The sequence below is a fragment of the Bos javanicus genome, chromosome 17 (assembly GCF_032452875.1).
Source record: "Bos javanicus breed banteng chromosome 17, ARS-OSU_banteng_1.0, whole genome shotgun sequence".
In the NCBI taxonomy this organism is placed as follows: domain Eukaryota; kingdom Metazoa; phylum Chordata; class Mammalia; order Artiodactyla; family Bovidae; genus Bos; species Bos javanicus.
Window position 1 is genome coordinate 1,083,660 of NC_083884.1, and position 19,486 is coordinate 1,103,145.

Genomic DNA, 19,486 nt, shown 5'->3' on the forward strand with positions numbered 1-19,486 from the left:
TTGCTTTACAGTGTTGTGTTAGTTTCTGCCATTTATCAATATGAAGAAACATTTCTTTATTAGCATTAGATCTGAACATTTTAGAATTGTTTGAAGCTTGTTTACTTGTTGTCATATGTGTAATCACTGGTACTCTGCCTTTAAGAAAACGAACAGAAAAAAAAAAAAAAAGAAAACAAGAAACCTATCCTGCACTTGAGGATAGGGATAGGAGGGACAAGATTTATTTGTGGTATAGGTACATTGTCATAAAGTATTTCGAATCCCTTTACTGGATTTTTTTTTTTCAAGTTTTAAAAGGTTGTCTTTATAATATTACGTCCCCTGCTTGAAGGACTCATTATCTCAATTTTCTAATTTTTCTTACTGTTTGGCCTAAACTATTTCTTAATTTGGCTTAAAGATAACAAATAGATGAACATAGTACTACTAAAGATTATTCTATAACTGACATTGAAGTATATGATTTTCATTGCAGTTCTTCTTTATTATTTATATATTTTTCTCTGTAGACCAGATAGTCAAGCATTTTTTTAGTGATATTTATAAACTTGCCTCTGAAACTTTTAGATTGAATCAGAAGATAGTTATTCTTTTTTCTTATTCTTGTTTCTTTGTCATTTTATCATGAATTAGCTATCCCCTCATAGGGTGAGTCTTATTTCTTCTTTCAGAGGGTTGAGGAAGAAGCACTGGTGAAGAATAGCAGTGCTTGCAAAGATTACCTCATTGAAGCTATGAAGTACCATCTGCTACCTACAGAGCAGCGTATATTAATGAAGAGCATCCGGACCCGATTGAGGACACCCATGAACCTTCCCAAAGTAGGATCTGCTGTTCTTATCTGTTACTATCTCATCTGAAAGGCCCATAATGAGGCTCTTAATTTATTTTACTCATCTGAATTTCCATGTATCCAGGAATTCATTGTAGTGTATGTAATTCAACTTCTTTTTTGATTTTGTCTGTGGAGGGTGGGTGTTGTTTGACTCATTTAATCTTTACAAACCACATGATACTGCTCTTCTGGAACAGAGGCCACTGGTATTTATCCCTTCTGAGTTTCTTCAGCTCTAGTTAACAGCAGAGAAGATAATCAGAGTATGTAGATCTAAAGATTTCTTTGTAAGCTACATATTTGGGTGATAAGTGAAAACTGAGTAGTTTCACAGAATTGCTTACAACTAAGGATGCTAGCTTGTTCCTTTTGTTGCCTCCTATTGTCTGTTGTGTACAAATAGTACACAGTTTGATGGTTCACTCACACATCATACATAGCCATTTCAGTGTAGATTTCCCAGATGTCTTCCCAGATCTCCAGTGTTCCTAAATTTCCTATGTGAAAGTTTGTATTCTACCTTTATCTTTTTAGTTGAACCCATTCATTTCTTACTGATTAAATTTTCTTTACAAATAACCCCTCATTTCTGTCTTTCTGTTTGCAGTTTCTTCTGCTCTGTGTGCATCTTTATAGTACTAGGAGGCCAGCACTTTAAGCACCGTTTTGTGTATGGTTGATCAAAATGATCCATACATAATATAATACTTTTATTTATGTATTGATTTCTAGCTCTCGTGTGTTTGGGGGCAATGATGGATTAAGAAATTATAATTAATCTGTTGTCTACTGTTTTCTTACATCATCTTTAGTTGTTTTTATATTTCCATTAAATTATATCTTTTATATTCTTTCACTTTAATACTTTTATTTAGTATTTTTTCAAAGTTTTTTTTTTTTGAGCCTACATTTTAATTGCTTCAAATTCATATTAGTAGTGTTTTTCTGTTTTGCCCAGTGTTAAGAGTTCTCAATTTAGAATTGACTATATTTTACCAGTGCTACTCCCTCCTTTTTTCTAAATTATTAGTAAATATTTTAATTTAAAATGGACTTCAGTACTCTTCCTGGTGATTCCTCATTAGAAATACCCACTTAGCAATATAGTCCATTTATAGTCCATTTATAGTGTCAGTCCGTATTATTGTGTTTATTATCTAAACCAAAACAAGTAATTTGGCAAATAGCATCTGATGAGATCTAGGATCATATAGATTCAAATTTAGCATGATTTTTTTTTTTAATGTCCCTCTGTGTGTTACTCATTTTCATAGGCTCCTAGAAATTTGAATGCTTTTCTCAAAATATTCTAAAGTTTTAGTGAAAATTATTGTCACTTAAAAGATATTTACAAGGCACTCACTTCCTACCCTATTTTGAAAATTGGTATTTGCCGTTTTTAAATTTTCTGATCTCTCCTCAGTTCTCCAAGATTTTTCAAAAATAATTGTAAGTGGCTCAGTAAGTACATTAGCTAGTTCCCTTAATACCTTAGTATGCATGCCATCTGGGTCTGCTGATTTTATAAGTGTTTACATTTTCCAAATACCTTTTACCTCCTTTTATAAGAAGTCATCTCTATTAAGTCTTCATTACTTCATATCTGTCCATATTGTTTGGTGTCAGTTTTTGTTCTTACCAAAAAATACAGATTTATAAAAGCCATCTATAGCCTTAGCCCATTTGAATTATTATTTCTTTTATGCTGGTCTTTGTAACTTCCTTCTAAAAGGTTTGTCTTATCTTTAATACTTTTTAAACATTGCATATTTTTAAAAGGTCTCTTCTTAACCTGTATATTCCCTTAGCTGGCATCTTTAGCTTTGCTGTCTTTAGCTATGCCTTAACCTTTAGAGTGAAAACTAATTCTCTTCTAATTTCTGTAATAAGCATGCTACTTTTAAAAACATTCTAAAGAGTTCTTGGTGAAATCCTGTCAATTATTTTCTCTTTTGTGATCATCTGTTCAGTTGACACGGTCTCTGGGCTCTTCTCTGCCAATGGGTTTGGATGGCCCTCCCAACTGTATTAAACTTTGGATTTCTCAGTTCTTTAGCTTTGATTTCATGGTGGGTATGCCAATCCATGAAGGTTCTCTTCTGCTCTCTCAGGGTGACTGGAGAGTAGGGCGGCAGACCTGACAGGTAGCAGGGAGATATACTGCTGCTAGTTTTGTATTTGCATAGTCTCTCCTGAAAGTTTATTTACCTGCACATAGTTTTGAAAAGTGCTTCTACTGGATGCTTAGAGGGTCTATATTCAAGATTAATTCTAACTAGATAGTTAAGAATGAGGCAACATGATTAACAGTAATGACGCATTTTATTACAATCACAATAAGACACATCAGACAAAATGTGGTAGCAGTCCTGGAATAACAGATAATATTTCTACTATGACAGTGACTTATTAGTCTCTGATTCTGTGGACTCACACGTATTTGCATAAGATAAATCTTTTTATAACTCAGACATTAGTTTTGTATCTTCAGTAAACTATCTTGGGGTTGTGTAAGGCACTCATGGATTTGGACAGTATAATGAAAAACCGTGTATGTTTTGCTACTATATGTTATTGTTTAGTTCAGTCTCTCAGTTGTGTCTGATTCTTTGTTACTCCATGGACTGCAGCACGCCAGGCCTCCCTGTCCATCACCAACTCCTGGAGTTTACTCAAGCTCATGTCCATTGAGTCGGTGATGACATCTAACCATCTCATCCTCTGTCGTCCCCTTCTCCTCCCGCCTTCAATTTTTCACAGCATCAGGGTCTTTTCAAATGAGTCAGTTCTTCGCATCAGGTGGCCAAAGTATTGGAGTTTCAGCTTCAGCATCAGTCCTTCCAGTGAATATTCAGGACTGCTTTCCTTTAGGATGGACTGGTTGGATCGCTGTGCAGTCCAAGGGACTCTCAAGAGTTTTCTCCAACACCACATTTCAAAAACATCAATTCTTTGGTGCTCAGGTTTCTTTATAGTCCAACTCTCACATCCATATATGACCACTGGAAAAACCATAGCCTTGACGAGACGGACCTTTGTTGGCAAAGTCTCTGCTTCTTAATATGCTATTGAGGTTGGTCATAACTTTTCTTCCAAGGAGCAAGCGTCTTTTAATTTCATGGCTGTGGTCAGTATCTGCATTGATTTTGGAGCCCCCCAAAATAAGTCTGTCACTGTTTCCACTGTTTGTCAGTAGTTGTGTTGTGTGGGCTTAGTTGCTTCTTAGCGTATGGGACTTTAGTTCCCTGACCAGGGATCAAACCCACATCCCCTGGATTGCAATGAAGATTCTTAACCACTGGACGACAAGGCTTAACAATAACCACTGGACCACCAGGGTTAACTATAACACCACATGTTATTGTTAGCTTCTTTTTTTATTTGTAATCTGTATTTTTGTAAATGCTATCATGTTATTTCTATTTTTCCTTATTTTACCCAGGATATCTAAATTTGATATTTCAGGAGGCAATTTAAACTAAACTAGTATTTAATAGGTGAAGAAAATGAAAGAACAAAGTTTAATTGATCTACATTTCAGAATGCTCATTTGATTTTGTATAACTAACTCCCTACTTCTTACCTTCCTTAAATATGTCATATTTAACTTTTCCATACACATGTCTTCATAGTTTTCAATTCCTTTATATTAGCATAATAAGTCAGAGAAGGCAATGGCACCCCACTCTAGTACTCTTGCCTGGAAAATCCTATGGACGGAGGAGCCTGGTAGGCTGCAGTCCATGGGGTCGCTGAGGGTCGGACACGACTGAGCAACTTCACTTTCACTTTTCAGTTTCATGCATTGGAGAAGGAAATGGCAACCCACTCCACTGTTCTTGCCTGGAGAATCTCAGGGACGGGGGAGCCTGATGGGCTGCCATCTATGGGGTCGCACAGAGTCGGACACGACTGAAGTGACTTAGCAGCAGCAGCATAAGTATGGTGTTTCTCATGTGAAACCAGCTGTCTCTTACAAACAATTGGGATGTCAGAGTCATGACACATTTTTGTTGGTAGTAGCACTGTCTCTTGATCTCATACAAATATCCCTGCTCTCGTCTTCCCATTATACATTCTTCCTTTCCTGGTTATCTCTGATTTTTGGAGTTCCAAATCCTCAACCCTAACTTCTCTTGGGCGAGTAAAGGACAGATATTACTACCTTTCTCTGTAATCAGTAGCACATTTTCCCTTCCCATTTTGATCTACAAGAAGTGAAATGTTGCATGGAAATCATAAAATTCATAGTTGCAAATCATGAAATCTATTCAACTATTATGTTTCTCAAGGATTTTTTGAAAAGTATTCCCTTTAGAGATTTTTTTTTAACTGATCTTCATCAGATGTTAACCAAGCCTCTTCTAACTATTGTGTAACTGCTGGGCAGAGTTTAAAAGTTTAAGCACAGATAGATCTTCTATAGATCCCTAGATACAGGATTGATCTTACTGTCTGTTGCACCTCTGTGATTTCACAACTTCTCCCCCTCCTCTTTTTCCTTTAAGAATAGTAAGGAAGGGTAATGCAGATTTTCTTCGTTAATTCTGCCTTTTATTTATTTGCATTCAACACTAGGGGAATGACAGGTCTGAAAAATCTTATATATTTGTGCTGTATCCGATCTTCTTTTCAAGACCTTTAAAATTCTTTCTCCTTTCCTGTAAATTACTAGAATAAGCTTCTTTTTGGAAATAGGACTTACTTTGATTTCTGTGTACCCATCTTTTCTATAGTTTTAAGTACAAGTAGACCATTGCTCAGTCAAGGTGCAAACTTCCCCTTTTTGTGTCTATGAAACATTCCATCTTCTGTTTGAGTTTGTGTTTCTTTTGAACATTCTTTTTCCTGTGCTTATCTAACTTTCTGCTTGAAATGTCCCTGCCGTTCTTTACAGTGTTCTAATTGTGACATCGTTAACTTTTACATTCTTCTGAATTGACAGCTATCCAAAGAGTACTCAGTGTGCTCATTTATGTTCATTAAAAGACAAACACATTGATTGCTAAGTCCCATCTATCTCTAAAGGTTCTCCCCGCTCCAGGAAGTTTTTACTAAATTATGGCTACATTTCTGATCAGGAATAGCAGTTAATGTCTATAATCATATATAATTGTATATTATTCTTGAACTACTTTAGAATCTTGTCTCCCTAGTGAAATCTATAAGCTCTTAGGGATAGAGACCATGTCTTATATTTCTTATGTAGAACACCTTAGCACAGTTCTGATTAAACACAGATAATAGACACTTAATGAATAGTTGGTGAATTGAGTTGAACTCACTTATTCTCTGCTCATTCATTTGTTATGATTTCTAGTATCTCCATTATCTGGCCTCTTGTTTGTTTTATTTGTGGGACATCCATGGAGATCTCTTTACTTGATATCTAGGAATCTGTACTCTCTCGTGAATTTAAATTTAATTAGTGCTCCTTTTTCAGTAGTTTTTTTTTCTTCTTCTTCCATCTTTCTTTTAATACCATACTGTCCTCTTCACCTCATCTACCCACTAACATAAATTTCACTTTTGTCTGCTCTCCTAGGTTGTGGAGATCTAATCCCTAGTCATTACAAAGCTGGGATCTAGTTTTTAGCAAGCCCTATGACATACTGCAGCCTTGCCAGTGCTGATTGCCTGCTGTTTTTGGCTTAAATACTGCTTTTGCTTGAAGGATCAGAAACTTATTTTAGTTTCTGATATCCTTATTTTTGACTAAATGTGCTAGAAAATAGAATTGTAGTTCTAACATATGTGTGCCCCCTTGGTGATGTTTATTAAATGTTTATTAGGTGGTTGTTTTCCCCCAGCTCACCCTACCATCTTCATCCTAATACTCTCCATGTCATTGTCTTTGTGTCAGTAAGACATTCTAAATCCCTGAGTATGCAGTAGTTATTTGTTCAAGTGCTTATACTTCTGCCCTTCCAGTTAATGGTGGTGGTTGGGGGCCAAGCACCAAAGGCTATTCGAAGTGTGGAATGCTATGACTTCAAAGAAGAGAGATGGCACCAAGTAGCAGAATTGCCTTCTAGGAGATGTAGGGCAGGTAAGCATGATGCATTGTGATCATTTCCCTATTGCTGGGTCATTGGGAGTTTCCTCTCAGGTCTTATCTTACTAACTAGAAGAATGTTTATTGGAAAAACTTTGATTAAAATAGCTATGTGATTAAACAGTGATTCAGGAGCCTCATACAACTCACAAGACATTGATGAAGTTAGCAGCTTCTTTCTTTAATTTACATATTTTTCTGATTCTAATGTAAGGTGGAGTAGCTAACAATTTGCTGGATATTTTCCTAGTTACCTTTATTGAAGTATTGAGAAGCAGTTCTTTAGCTTGGGACACTTATTGCTAAGAAATTCCTAACTTAGCTATAAGCCACAGGTGCTTTCTTCCAGGCATCTGCTTTTCAAGCATTTGTTGAAATGGACCTTAGTTTAGCCAAAACTGCAATCAGAAAAAGACGTTTGCAGTTTCTAAGAATTCTTTCTGAGACTCAAACCTGGATCTGTAAATTCATGTCTCTCATAGCAAAATGAGTTGTAACCGTAACAGAACATTTCTATTGTGGTAGTCCTTTAACAGTACATCCTGGAGCTTGTTATATAAGATGATAGATTTAACTCATTCCTTTATAGCTGTCTAGTATGTGGGAGGACGGGTTCTGGATGTAGTATAATTTTTACTAGTTTTTAATTGAACCTTAAAATTGTTTTTAATCTTTATGAACAGTGCTGCAATTCCTTATACATATATCATTATGTATGTGTGCTAATAGATTTAAGTTGGATAAAACTCTAGAAATGGAATAATTATTAAAAGGGTATTTTAAGATATACTAATTATTACTTCCACTAACAGTAAATATGAAGGTACTAATTTCCCTACATACCCTATGAAAGTGAAAGTCACTCAGTCGTGTCCAACTCTTTGCAACCCCATGGACTATATATAGTCCATGGAATTCTCCAGGCTTCCGAACCCAGGGATTCAACCCAAATCTCCCGCATTGCAGGTGGATTCTTTACCAGCTGAGCCACAAGGGAAGCCCAAGAATACTAGAGTGGGTAGCCTATCCCTTCTCCAGGGGATCTTCCCAACCCACAAATCAAAATGGGGTCTCCTGCATTTCAGGTGGATTCTCTACCAACTGAGCTATCAGGGGAGCCCCTGTAACACCTTATAATTAAATGTTTGAGTTTTGCAAGCTGGTAGGTGAAAAATTCTTTCACATCTAGTTTGTACTTCTATTTTGAGGAAAGTTGAACATCTTTCTAAATGGTCAGTTCATGGTTTCATGATTTTTGCCATTGTTTTATTATTGATTTGATATGTTAAGGAGAATGGCCCTTTTTTCCTGTCAGTTGTGGTGTGAATATTTATTTGTATTAATCTTTTGACTTTATTTGCATTATTTTTGTGTTATTTTTGCCATGTAACACTGTTACTTTCTATGTGTTCCTGTACCATTAGACTTTTGTCCTTGTACTTATGGATTTCTTTCTTGTATAGAAAAGTCTTCCTTAAAAATTATTTGTGTGTATAATTCATAGTATTAATATATTATATAGCTGTGATAGTTCTCAAAACTTAAGAAATCAGTATTGGTATATTACTATTACCTAAGCTACAGGCTTACTGTATTTTACAATTTTTTGTGTTAATGTTTCTATTCTGTTTCAAGACCTCACATTGCATGCATGCATGTATTTATAATTGAAGTAAATATAGTTGATTTACAATATTGTGTTAGTTTCAGGTATACAGCAAAATGATTCACTTATGTTTATCTTAAGACTATTTTCCATTATACATTATTGCAAGATATTGAATACAGTAAATCCTTGTTGCTTATCTACCTTATGTGTAGTAGTATGTATGTGTTAATCAGCCATAAGTTTGTTTTCTGTGTCTGTGAGTCTGTTTTGTATGTAGATTTGTTTGTATCATGTTTTAGACTCCACATATGTGATGTCACGTAGTATTTGTCTTCTGACTTACCTCTGTATGATATTATCTAGGTTCATCCATGTTGCTGCAAATGGTAGTATTTCGTTCTTTGTTATGACAGAGTAATATTCCGCTGTATATGTAACACACATTAAACCAATCATCTATTGGTGGACACTTGGTTTGTTTCCATGTCTTTGCTATTGTAAATAGTGCTGCTCTGAGCACTGAGTGCATGTACCTTTACAAATCACAATTTTCATCTTTTCCAGATATATGCCCAGGATGGGGATTGCTGGATCATATTGTAGTTTGCATTTTTAGTTTTTCAAAGAAAACTCCATACCATTTTCCACAGTGGCTGTACCAATTTACATTCCCACCAATAGTGTAGGAAGGTTCCCTTTTCTTCACATCCTTTCCAGCATTTATCATTTGTAGATATTTTGATGAAGCCATCTGACCACTGTGAGGTAATACTTCACTGTGGTTTTGATTTGCATCTCTCTGATAATCTCAGATGTTGAACATCTTTTCATGTGCCTGTTTGAACATCTATTTATCTTTGGAGAAATGTCTATTTAGGTCTTCTGCCCATTTTCTGATTGGGTTGATTTTTTTTTTCTTTTTGTATTGACTTGTATGAGTGGTTTGTATATTTGAGATATTAACCCCTTGTCAGTTGCATCATTTGGAAATGTTTTCTCCCATTCCATAGGTTGCCTTTTCATTTCGTTGATGGTTTTCTTTGCTGTGATTGTGTTTGTGATGGTTTCCTTTGATTCCTTAAAAATCAAAATTTTTAAGTTTTGGCTACCTCATGCAAAGAGAGTTGACTCATTGGAAAAGACCCTGATGCTGGGAGGGATTGGGGGCAGGAGGAGAAGGGGACGACAGAGGATGAGATGGCTGGATGGCATCACTGACTCGATGGACATGAGTCTGAGTGAAGTCCGGGAGTTGGTGATGGACAGGGAGGCCTGGCGATTCATGGGGTCGTGCTGGTGATGGACAGGGAATGCTGCGATTCATGGGGTCGCAAAGACTCGGACACAACTGAGCGAGTGAACTGAACTGAACTGAGGTCCTGTTGTTGTTATTTGCTCTTATTTCTTTTGCCTTGGGAGGCTGCTCTAAGAAAATGTTGCTGTGGTTTATTTCTAAGAATGTTTTGCCTGTTTTTTCTTCTAGGCATAACATGTCTTACATTTTGGTTTTAAACCATTTTTGTTTATTTTTGTAGGTGATATGAGGGAGTGTTCTGATTTCATTGATTTACATGTGGCTGTTTAGCTTTCCCAACACTACTTGTTGAAGAGACTGTCTCTTTTCTATTGCTTTGTCTTGTCTCCTTTGTTGGATTAATTGACCATAGGTATGTGGCTTTTTCTGGGCTCTCTGTTCTCTTCCATTGATCTATATGTCTGTTTTTGTACCATTACCATAGTGTTTTGTTTACTGTAGCTTTGTAGTTTTGTGTGATGTCTAGAAGAGTTATACCTCCAGCTTTATTCTTTTTCCTCAGTATTTCTTTGGCATTTCTGGGTCATTTCTCTGAAAACTGTCCTGAGTATTACAGATTGCATTTAACCTATAAATTGTATGGTCATTTTAGCAATATTATTTTTGTAAGAGCAAGAGATTTCTTTCCAATTCTGAATCATCTCCAGTTTCCTTCATTGTTGTTTTATAGTTTTCAGCATATAGATCTTCCACCTCCTTGGTTACGCTTATTCCTAGGTTGTTGGAATTTCAAATGGGACTTATCTTTTAAACTTTGTTTTTCTGATGTTTCATTGTTTGTGTAAAGGAATGCAACAGATTTCTGTGTATTAATCTTGTATCCTGCCATGTTGTTGAGTTTATTTAATAGTTCTAATAGTTGTTTGTGGAGTCTTAAGAGTTCTCTATAGAGAATGTCACATCATGTGCAAATAATGACAGTTCTACCTCTTTTCTTCCTATTTGGATACATTTTATTTCTTGTCAGACTGATAAGACTAGGACTTCCAATACAGTATTGAGCAGAAGCAGTAAAAGTGGGCATCCTTGTCTTCTTCCTGAATTTAGCAGTAAGTTTTCCAGCTTTTCACTGTTGAGTATTATGTTTGCTATGGATTTGTCATAAATGACTTTTATTATTTTGAGATATGTTCCCTTTATACCCACTTTAATGAGATTTTTTTGTCATGAGTAGATGTTGAATTTTATTAAATACTTTCTTTGTGTCTGTTGATATGATCATCTAGTTTTTTTGGTTCCTTTTGTTAAATGGTGTATCATATTGATTGATTTACTTATCTTGAACCATCTTTTTTAACCTGGAATGAATGCAACATCAATATGATCCTTTCTGTGTATTGCTGGATTTGGTTTGCTAATATTCTGTTGAATAATTTTGCATCGATATTCTTCAGAGATACTGGTCTGTAGTTTTCTCTTTTTTGTAGTATCTTTGTCTAGTTTTGGTATCAGGATGATGGTGCCCTCATAGGATAACTTTGGAAGTATTCCTCACTTTGAAATAGTTTGAGGAACACAGATAAGCTGTATGGTCCTGGACTTTTGCTTGCAGGGAGTTGTTTTTATTACAGATTCTATTGTTATCTGTTCCTTCAGTTTTGGCTGAGCTTTCCAGGTGGCTCAGTGGTAAAGAATCCTCCTGTAATACAGGAGACGTGGGTTCAGTCCTTGTGTTGGGAAGATCCCCTGGAGAAGGAAATGGCAGCCCACTCCAGTATTCTTGCTTGGGAAATCTCATGGACAGAGGCACCTGGTGGGCTACATATAGTCCACCAGAGTTGGACATGACTTACCGACTAAACAGCAACACGTTTCTTGAAACTTTTCCATTTCTTCTAGGCTGTCCAGTTTGTCATTATGTAAGTGTTCACAGTATTCTAATGATTTGATTTTATTTTTTTGTATTTCTGTGGTTGTTATTTCTCTTCTTTTACTTCTTTGTTTATTTGGATTTGCTCTCTTCTTGTGGAGCCTAACTAGAGGTTTGTTGATTTTTGCTTATCTTTTCTAAAAACCAGCTCTTGGCTTTATTGATCTTTTCTGTTGTTTTTCTTTTTAATCTTCATTTTCTTTATTTCCTCTCTAATATTTGTTGTTTTTCTTTCTGCTAACCTTGAGTTTTGTTTATTCTTCTTGTCCTAATTCTTTTAGTTGGTAGGTTAGGCTGTTTGAATTTTTCCTTGAGGAATGCCTTTATAGCTATGAACTTCTCTTGTAGAACTGCTTTTACTTCATCCCATAGGATGTAAGGTTCTGTTATCATTGTCCTTTGAAGTCAAGGCATTTTCTGATTTCTTAATTGAGTCCATCATTGACCCATTGGTTTTTTAGTAGCATGTTGTTTCATCTCCATATGTTTTTTCCTCTGTTTTCTTTCTGTAGTTGATTTCTAGTTTTACACTATTGTGGTCAGAAAAGATACATGAAATAATTTCTGTCCTCTTAAATTTGTTGAGGCTTGTTTTGTGACCTAGTGTATGGTGTATCCTAGAGAATGGTCTGTGCACACTTCAAAAAAATGTAATGTGTATCTTGGGTATTTTTGGATGTAGTGTCCTATAGATATCAGTTAAATCCAACTAATGTGTTGTATTATTTATGGTCCGTCTTTCCTTATTAATTTTTTTGTCTGGAATGTCTGTCCATTGATAGCAGTGGGGTATTAAATTTTCCTACTATTATTATATTCCTGTCAATTTCTTCGTTTATGCCTGTTAGTATTTTTTTTTTTAATTTTATATTGGGTACATGTATCCTCTTCCAATATTGATCCCTTTATTATTAAATAATGTCCTTCTGTGTCTTTTGTTAGAACTTTTAAAGTCTATTTTGTCTTATATGAGTATTACAACCTCTCCTTTCTTGTCAGTTCCATTTGCATGAAGTATCTTTTTTCATCTTTTCGCTTTAAATCTCTGTGTCCCTCACACTGAAGTGGGTCTCTTTGTAGGCAATACAGTGTAATTTCTTGTTATATTTTTTATTGTTGTCATTCAGTCTGCCAATCTATATGTCTTTTGATTAGCCCATTGACATTTGAAGTAATTATTGATAGGTATGTACTTATTAGGATTTCCCCAGTGGCTCACCAGTAAAGAATCTGCCTGCCATGCAGGAGACTCAGGTTCAATCCCTGGCTTGGGAAGATCCCCTAAAAGGAAATGGCAACCCATTCCTGTATTCTTGCTGGGAAAATCCCATGGACAAAGGAGCCTGGTGGGCTGTAATCTGTGGAGTCACTAAGAGTCGAACGCAATGAAGCACGTACACAGAGAGCTGTCAAATCCCTGTGTAGACTGTGTAAGTCCAATACTTTTGGTGTGAGGGCTGTTTCTGGTCTGTATGCCAGCCACATCTCTCCTCAGAATGTGCTGGCTGTTAACCCTTGATAAGGAGATGTGATTGGAGTTGTTGTGTCCAGAACCTGCTCTAGATGTTGAGTGGGGCCTCCTCTTTTCTTCTTGGCTGTCACAGCCTTGTCAGGGGCTGGATCTGCCCCCCTCCCCGTTGTTTGAGTAGAAGCCCTGAGTCTCAGGCTCAATATGGCACCGTTGCCCTTGCTCTGTCCCAAAGGAAGTGAGCTCTAGAAGCAAGTGAGGATCATATGGTCACAGTGTGAACCCCTGTGCAGTCATTTGTGGTTCTGCCTAGAAACAGCCCATGGTCATGTCCCTTTCTCCATGGCGTTCATCCCAGATCTATTGCTAGGCTATGGTGTGTGGTATGGAGTAGGCTGGTGCTTGGGGCCAGGGTGCTGTAGCTGCAGGAATCAAGATGGTTGTGCTGCTGCTGATACTTGGGCTGCCTCTGTGACAGGCCTCTCCCAGGACCTATCTGCTTTAGATCTGGCTCCAAGCTTCAGTGTCAGATGGGCAGAACCAGAGTGCTCCATCCAGAAAAGGAACCCCTGTGTACTCCTCCCCAGGGACTGTTTCTGTTTCATGTGTTTCTGTGGTGTCACCCAGTGTATACACCAAGAGTATCCACTGGGGCTGGACCTGCCCTCACGGTGTGAGTACTGACAGTGGGCTCTGAGATTCAGTAAGGCCATACACAAGGCCCTCCAAGCTGTTTCCGTGCAGATAGACTGAGTCCTCAACCTGGGCCCATCTGCCCAAGATTCAGCATCTAGCTGCTGTGCATACTAGCATCCCCACCCATTGTGCATTTTAATTTAGACAGGGAAGCATGGTGAGGTTGCAGTGATCAGCTCCAGGGTGTCTCTGCTCTGATTGCTAGTAAACCAGCACCCATACACTCCTCAAGAGCAAAGACCAGGCCACTTTGAGACAGACTGGGACCTGGGACATGGCATCCTTTTCTGTAGTCCTTATATCTGGAAACACCCTTAGCAACAGAATATAAAGAAACTCTGGTGGTAGTTTAGTTGCTAAGTCATGTCCAACTCTTGCGACCCCATGGACTGAAGCCTAACAGGCTCCTCTGTCCATAGCATTCTCCAGGAAAGAATATTGAAGTGGGTTGCCATTTTCTTCTCCAGGGGATGTTCCTGACCCAGGAATAGAACCCAGGTCTCCTGCATTGCAGGCAGATTCTTTACTGACTGAGCTATGAGGGAAGCCCACTTCACACATGCATAGTCAGGGCACTTATGAACAAGGCTAAAACACAACTGCCACGTCTGACATGCTGGGAGCAAAAGCAGGGTCCTGCACACAACACTACCAAGGGGTGGGCAGACCATCTAAGTCACATGCCCTGTGCAGCCCACCAATCCTCTCTCACCTTCACACCATTTAAGAAATCAGCTCTCCTCTCTTCAGGGAGTGAGCAAGGAAACCTGTTATTTGTTTTTGCTCCCTTTTGCTAAGCACATATCCCACATATTCAGGCCTTCCTGAATTCCTGATCTGGCCTCTTATCAATTTCTGTTGCTTAGAGAGTCCAGGAACCCACATCTGTAACACCTCCAGCCCCTCTCTTTGTCCTAGCAGACCTTGCAGCAAGCAAGGGGGGCTCCCTAGGACGAGGTCCTGCCCATGTGAACCTTTCCTTCTTTACAGCTCCCTCTCAGGTGTGCTAGGCCTGTTCTGAATGCCTTTTTTCCCCCCATCCTCCTTGGTTACATGGAAACCTTCCTTGCAGCTTTGGTTGTAAAAGAGATCTCTTGCCAGTTTCCAGTCAGTTTTCTGTGAGAGTTGTTCCAGATGTAGATGCATGTTTGATGCATTTGTGGGTGAGATGAGCTCCATTTCCTCCTGCTTTGCCATTTTGATCCTTGTAATATGGCATTTAGTTGTCATGTTTTCTTAATCTCTTCTGACTTGTGACAGTTCCATAGTCTGTCTGTATTTTCATGCCCTTTTGAAGGGCACTTGATCAGATATTTTGAAGAATGTTTTACAATGATACTGCAAAGTGTGTAAGATTTATTAACCTTGAAATAGATGTTATTTGCTCTGGTGGTTCAGGAGTTAGTGATAATCCCTTCAGGATTAGTGGTTTGGGGAAGGCCTCATAGAAAATATGTAACTTTCATTGGGATTTCCAACTTGAAGAGGAGCTTCTCAGAACAGGACAGCAGCACGAAGAAGTTTGGGAAGGTGAAGAAGTGGTGAAATCCAGAGTCTGCAATTTAGTTTCTCCACCTAGGGACCCCCAGCACCTCACTAGCCCAGGGGCTAGCAAACTTTTTCTTAAAGGACCAGAGAGCAGATATTTGTGGCTTTGTGGGTTATATAATCTTTGTCACAACTAATCAAGTGCCACCATAGTTGAAAGCAGCATGATGAATGTCTGGAGCTGTGTTCTAATAAAACTTTATTTATGGATACTAAAATTTTAATTTTATGTAACTTTTTGTGTATCATGAAATATTCTTTTCTTCTTGACTGCTTTTCAACCATTTAAAAATGTAAAAATCATTCTCAGCTCAGTGAGCTTCTACTGAAATAGCCTACTGGCTATAATTTGCTAACCCCAGATTTAGCCCACTAACATGATAAACTAGAAGCACATTATGCAAATTAAATATAAACATGTTCAGTTGGTTGGAAAATTCTTGCTCATTGTTTAAGTCTGTGTATATCTTTGAAAAAGTCAGGAGTCAAAGTAATACCTCACCCCATGCCATTGCATTTTTTCATAGCAGAAAGGAGCACAATCTAGTTATTGTTCTGTATTCTCACTAATGAATAGTGTTTCTTAGGACCTATTCAGCCAAGCTTCTCCTTAGGGGAACTTAAAATCTGACAACAGTTTTAGACTGTTTGGAATGCAGTCTTTAGGTGGTGGCAGTGTTCTTGCCTGGAGAATCCCAGGGATGGGGGAGCCTGGTGGGCTGCTGTCTATGGGGTCGCACAGAGTCAAACACAACTGAAGTGACTTAGCAGCAGCAGCAGCAGTTGAGTTGCACACTCACTATTAACTGCTTTTTTTCTTTTGCAGGCATGGTTTACATGGCCGGACTCGTTTTTGCTGTTGGTGGCTTTAATGGTTCCTTGAGGGTCCGCACTGTGGATTCTTATGACCCTGTGAAAGATCAGTGGACCAGCGTTGCTAACATGCGAGACCGGAGAAGCACTCTGGGGGCTGCTGTGTTGAATGGACTGTTATATGCGGTGGGAGGCTTTGACGGGAGTACAGGCAATTTTCTTTCATCTTTTCTAAATTACTGTTAGAAATTAACATAGCAATCATATTTATGGAACAAGGCCTGGCATAGTTAGGAGTGAGTTGAGTGTTTTACTAGGTATTATAACCATAAGTTTAAAATTTCCATCCAGAATTCCTTTAAATGATGTTAAGAGTGCTGAGTATATGTTTTTCTCATGCTTCAGTATCAGTCATCTTCTCAAGTTTAAAAAGCCAGTGAATGTCAGTCGCTTGTGTAGGTGTTCTCTAGAAAAGAAATTAATTCTCTTCATCATATAATTGGATGTTAGCCCATTTTAATGCAACTGAAGTATTTCCCTAATGTATATATAAGGAACCTGAGGAGGAGATGAAGCACATTGCGCTTTGTTCATTACAGGGCTGTCCTCTGTGGAAGCATACAACATCAAGTCCAACGAGTGGTTCCACGTGGCTCCCATGAACACCAGGAGGAGCAGTGTGGGTGTCGGTGTTGTTGGAGGTGCGGGCAACCTTCTGGTGGTTAAGAGTGTTTCTTCCAATAACCCAGACCCCAGTTTTCTAAATGGGCAAGCAAATGATTTTAAAAGGGAAACATACAGTGGTTATTATGAAATGTTAGTCGTCCTTTTTTGCCTGCCCCCTGGCCTCTCTCTGTCCTCCCTCCCTCTTTTTCTCATCTCTTTGTATAACGTATGTAAAATTATTAACTGATCTTAGTATACTCATTTGGGAAGCAAACCAGATGGCATGAATATGAAGTTTTACATCTAGAGAAGGGCTGTTTAACTTTTAAGTGATGGGTTGCGACAGTTATTTGTGTATATGCTACTTTGTTCCCCCAAAGAATTAGCGCTGTAAGTATGAGTTTTTTTTACTTGTTGGGCAGATTTGTGGCTTCCCACCTACCTCTCCATGGTGGGTATAATTCTCTGCACTGACTTTTTTTTTAAACCAGATGTATTGTATTTTAATTCACATACAATACATTTCACTCAGTAAAGTGTACAATTTGGTGTGCATCTGTCATAACAGTTCATTTTAGAACATTTTTATTACCCCCAAAGCAACCCTATTGCCCTCAGTTATCATCCATATCCTCCCAGCCCTTGGCAAACACTACCCTACATTCCTGCCTCTGTATAAATTTTCCACTTATGGACATTTTCATATTAATGAAATTATAGAGTATGTTGTCCTTTTGCAGCTGGCTTCTTTGACTTGGCATAATGTTCAGGATTTATTTGTGCTGTAGCATTTACCAATACCTCATTTCTTTTTATTAGCAAATAATAATTTCATTGTATACTGTACTGACTCCTAATATTACTTTTTTAAAATGGCAACCCACTCCAGTATTCTTGCCTGGGAAATCCCATGGACAGAGGAGCTTGACGGGCTACAGTCCATGAGGTTGTAAGAGTCAGACACAACTGAGCACACACGCACACATACAAGATAACTTTGCTATTTAATTTGGTTTTCTAGGATATTGTTCACTTAGCAGTTAGTGTTATCCATAGATATAATAAATGTACTTTCTTTTCTGTCAGATTATTGATGAAAGTGTTAAATTAATATCATGTATATTCTACAGATCTTTATAATGTGATTTGGTAACTCCATCTATCACCATTAGGCAAGATTTTAAATAGTTCATAAAAATCAGTAATACTTTAAAGGTCAACTCTGCTACCATGGAGGAAAATTCAACATTTCATGACTTGGAAAAATAGCTGTTTATGAATTTGACTTTCTTTGTGATTCCATGTTTAGGTCTGCTCTATGCTGTTGGGGGTTATGATGGAGCTTCACGTCAGTGTCTCAGCACAGTAGAATGCTACAGTGCCACGGCAAATGAGTGGACCTATATAGCGGAAATGAGCACTAGACGGAGTGGAGCAGGTGAATAGGAACCTCATTCAGCAATTGAAACACAAAAATGATGGAAAAGAATTAAACAAGTGAAATAATGACATCTCTTTATATTATCAGAAAGTGTATACTGATTCTAGTGACACTGTTAAAATGTCTTTTGCATTATACAGGTGGAGTGGTAGGTAGATGCACTTAAATTCACTTTGTAAAATTTCTCATGTGCTATATTAAAGGCTTATTCAGTTTCATTTAATTATTCATATTGTTTGGCATTACTTTTAGGTTTTTGTTTTTAGTGCTTATTGGAGAACTTGCTTAATAATCAACTCCCTTCATATCCATTTCTTACAGATTTAATACTCTTAATACTCATTTCCTTTTGTCATGAAAGTTGTTTTCAAAAGGATTTTGTTGTAAAGGACTTCCCTCTGTTTTCACCTAGACATTATTTTTATTGTATTTGACCATAACAATAGTTCTTACTAAGATTCTCATTTGTAATTATTTTCATTTCTGTTTTCTAGGTTGAATGCTTTAATCTTGATTTTTAATATGAATAATTTCAGAAATTTTATTTACAAGTCATTTGAATAAACCCTAAAATGTTACAAATTTCCCGACCCTTTTACTCTACTACTATAGGTTGGTTTTGTGTGTTTTATAGGTGTTGGTGTGTTAAACAACTTATTGTATGCTGTAGGGGGTCATGATGGCCCTTTAGTACGAAAAAGTGTTGAAGTGTATGATCCTGCCACCAACACATGGAGACAGGTTGCAGATATGAACATGTGCAGAAGAAATGCAGGTATCTAATTTAAGATTATTAAATTTGTATTGAATTGTATTCAGAGTTTTACTGATATCACTGTGTATTTCTGTTGTTCTTCTACTGATCTGAGTTCCTAATAGATTTGCCCTGTAAAGGCAGAAACTCACAATGATCAGAGGCAGTAAATGCCAAGCATGATGTGGGGCATGTGGTTTAATGTCATCCTTCCATCAGAGCTTACCTTTTGGTGATGACCATAAATACTAAGTTAGAAAAAGAACTCTATGTGATACTTGAATTCATTCTTTTGTACCACAGACATTTTTGAATGTCTGCCTGTATCATATTTTGGAGTCCAGTTTTCAGGGACTTTAGTCTAGTTAAGTAAATACTTATACCAGATTAAAAAGCTGGTTGTTTATCTGAAT

At 37.5% G+C, this 19,486-nt stretch overlaps 1 protein-coding gene across 2 annotated transcripts in view; it reads left to right on the forward strand.

Annotated features, from left to right (window-relative positions):
* The window catches only part of KLHL2 (kelch like family member 2), a 174,683-nt gene that overhangs the window by 150,600 nt on the left and 4,597 nt on the right, over positions 1-19,486 (forward strand). For both annotated transcript variants that reach the window (XM_061383886.1, XM_061383887.1), the window contains 6 exons: positions 675-824; positions 6,770-6,887; positions 16,226-16,423; positions 16,812-16,913; positions 18,188-18,316; positions 18,954-19,094. In XM_061383886.1, coding sequence (XP_061239870.1) covers positions 675-824; positions 6,770-6,887; positions 16,226-16,423; positions 16,812-16,913; positions 18,188-18,316; positions 18,954-19,094 — 838 coding nt within the window. The remainder of the gene's footprint in view (positions 1-674; positions 825-6,769; positions 6,888-16,225; positions 16,424-16,811; positions 16,914-18,187; positions 18,317-18,953; positions 19,095-19,486) is intronic.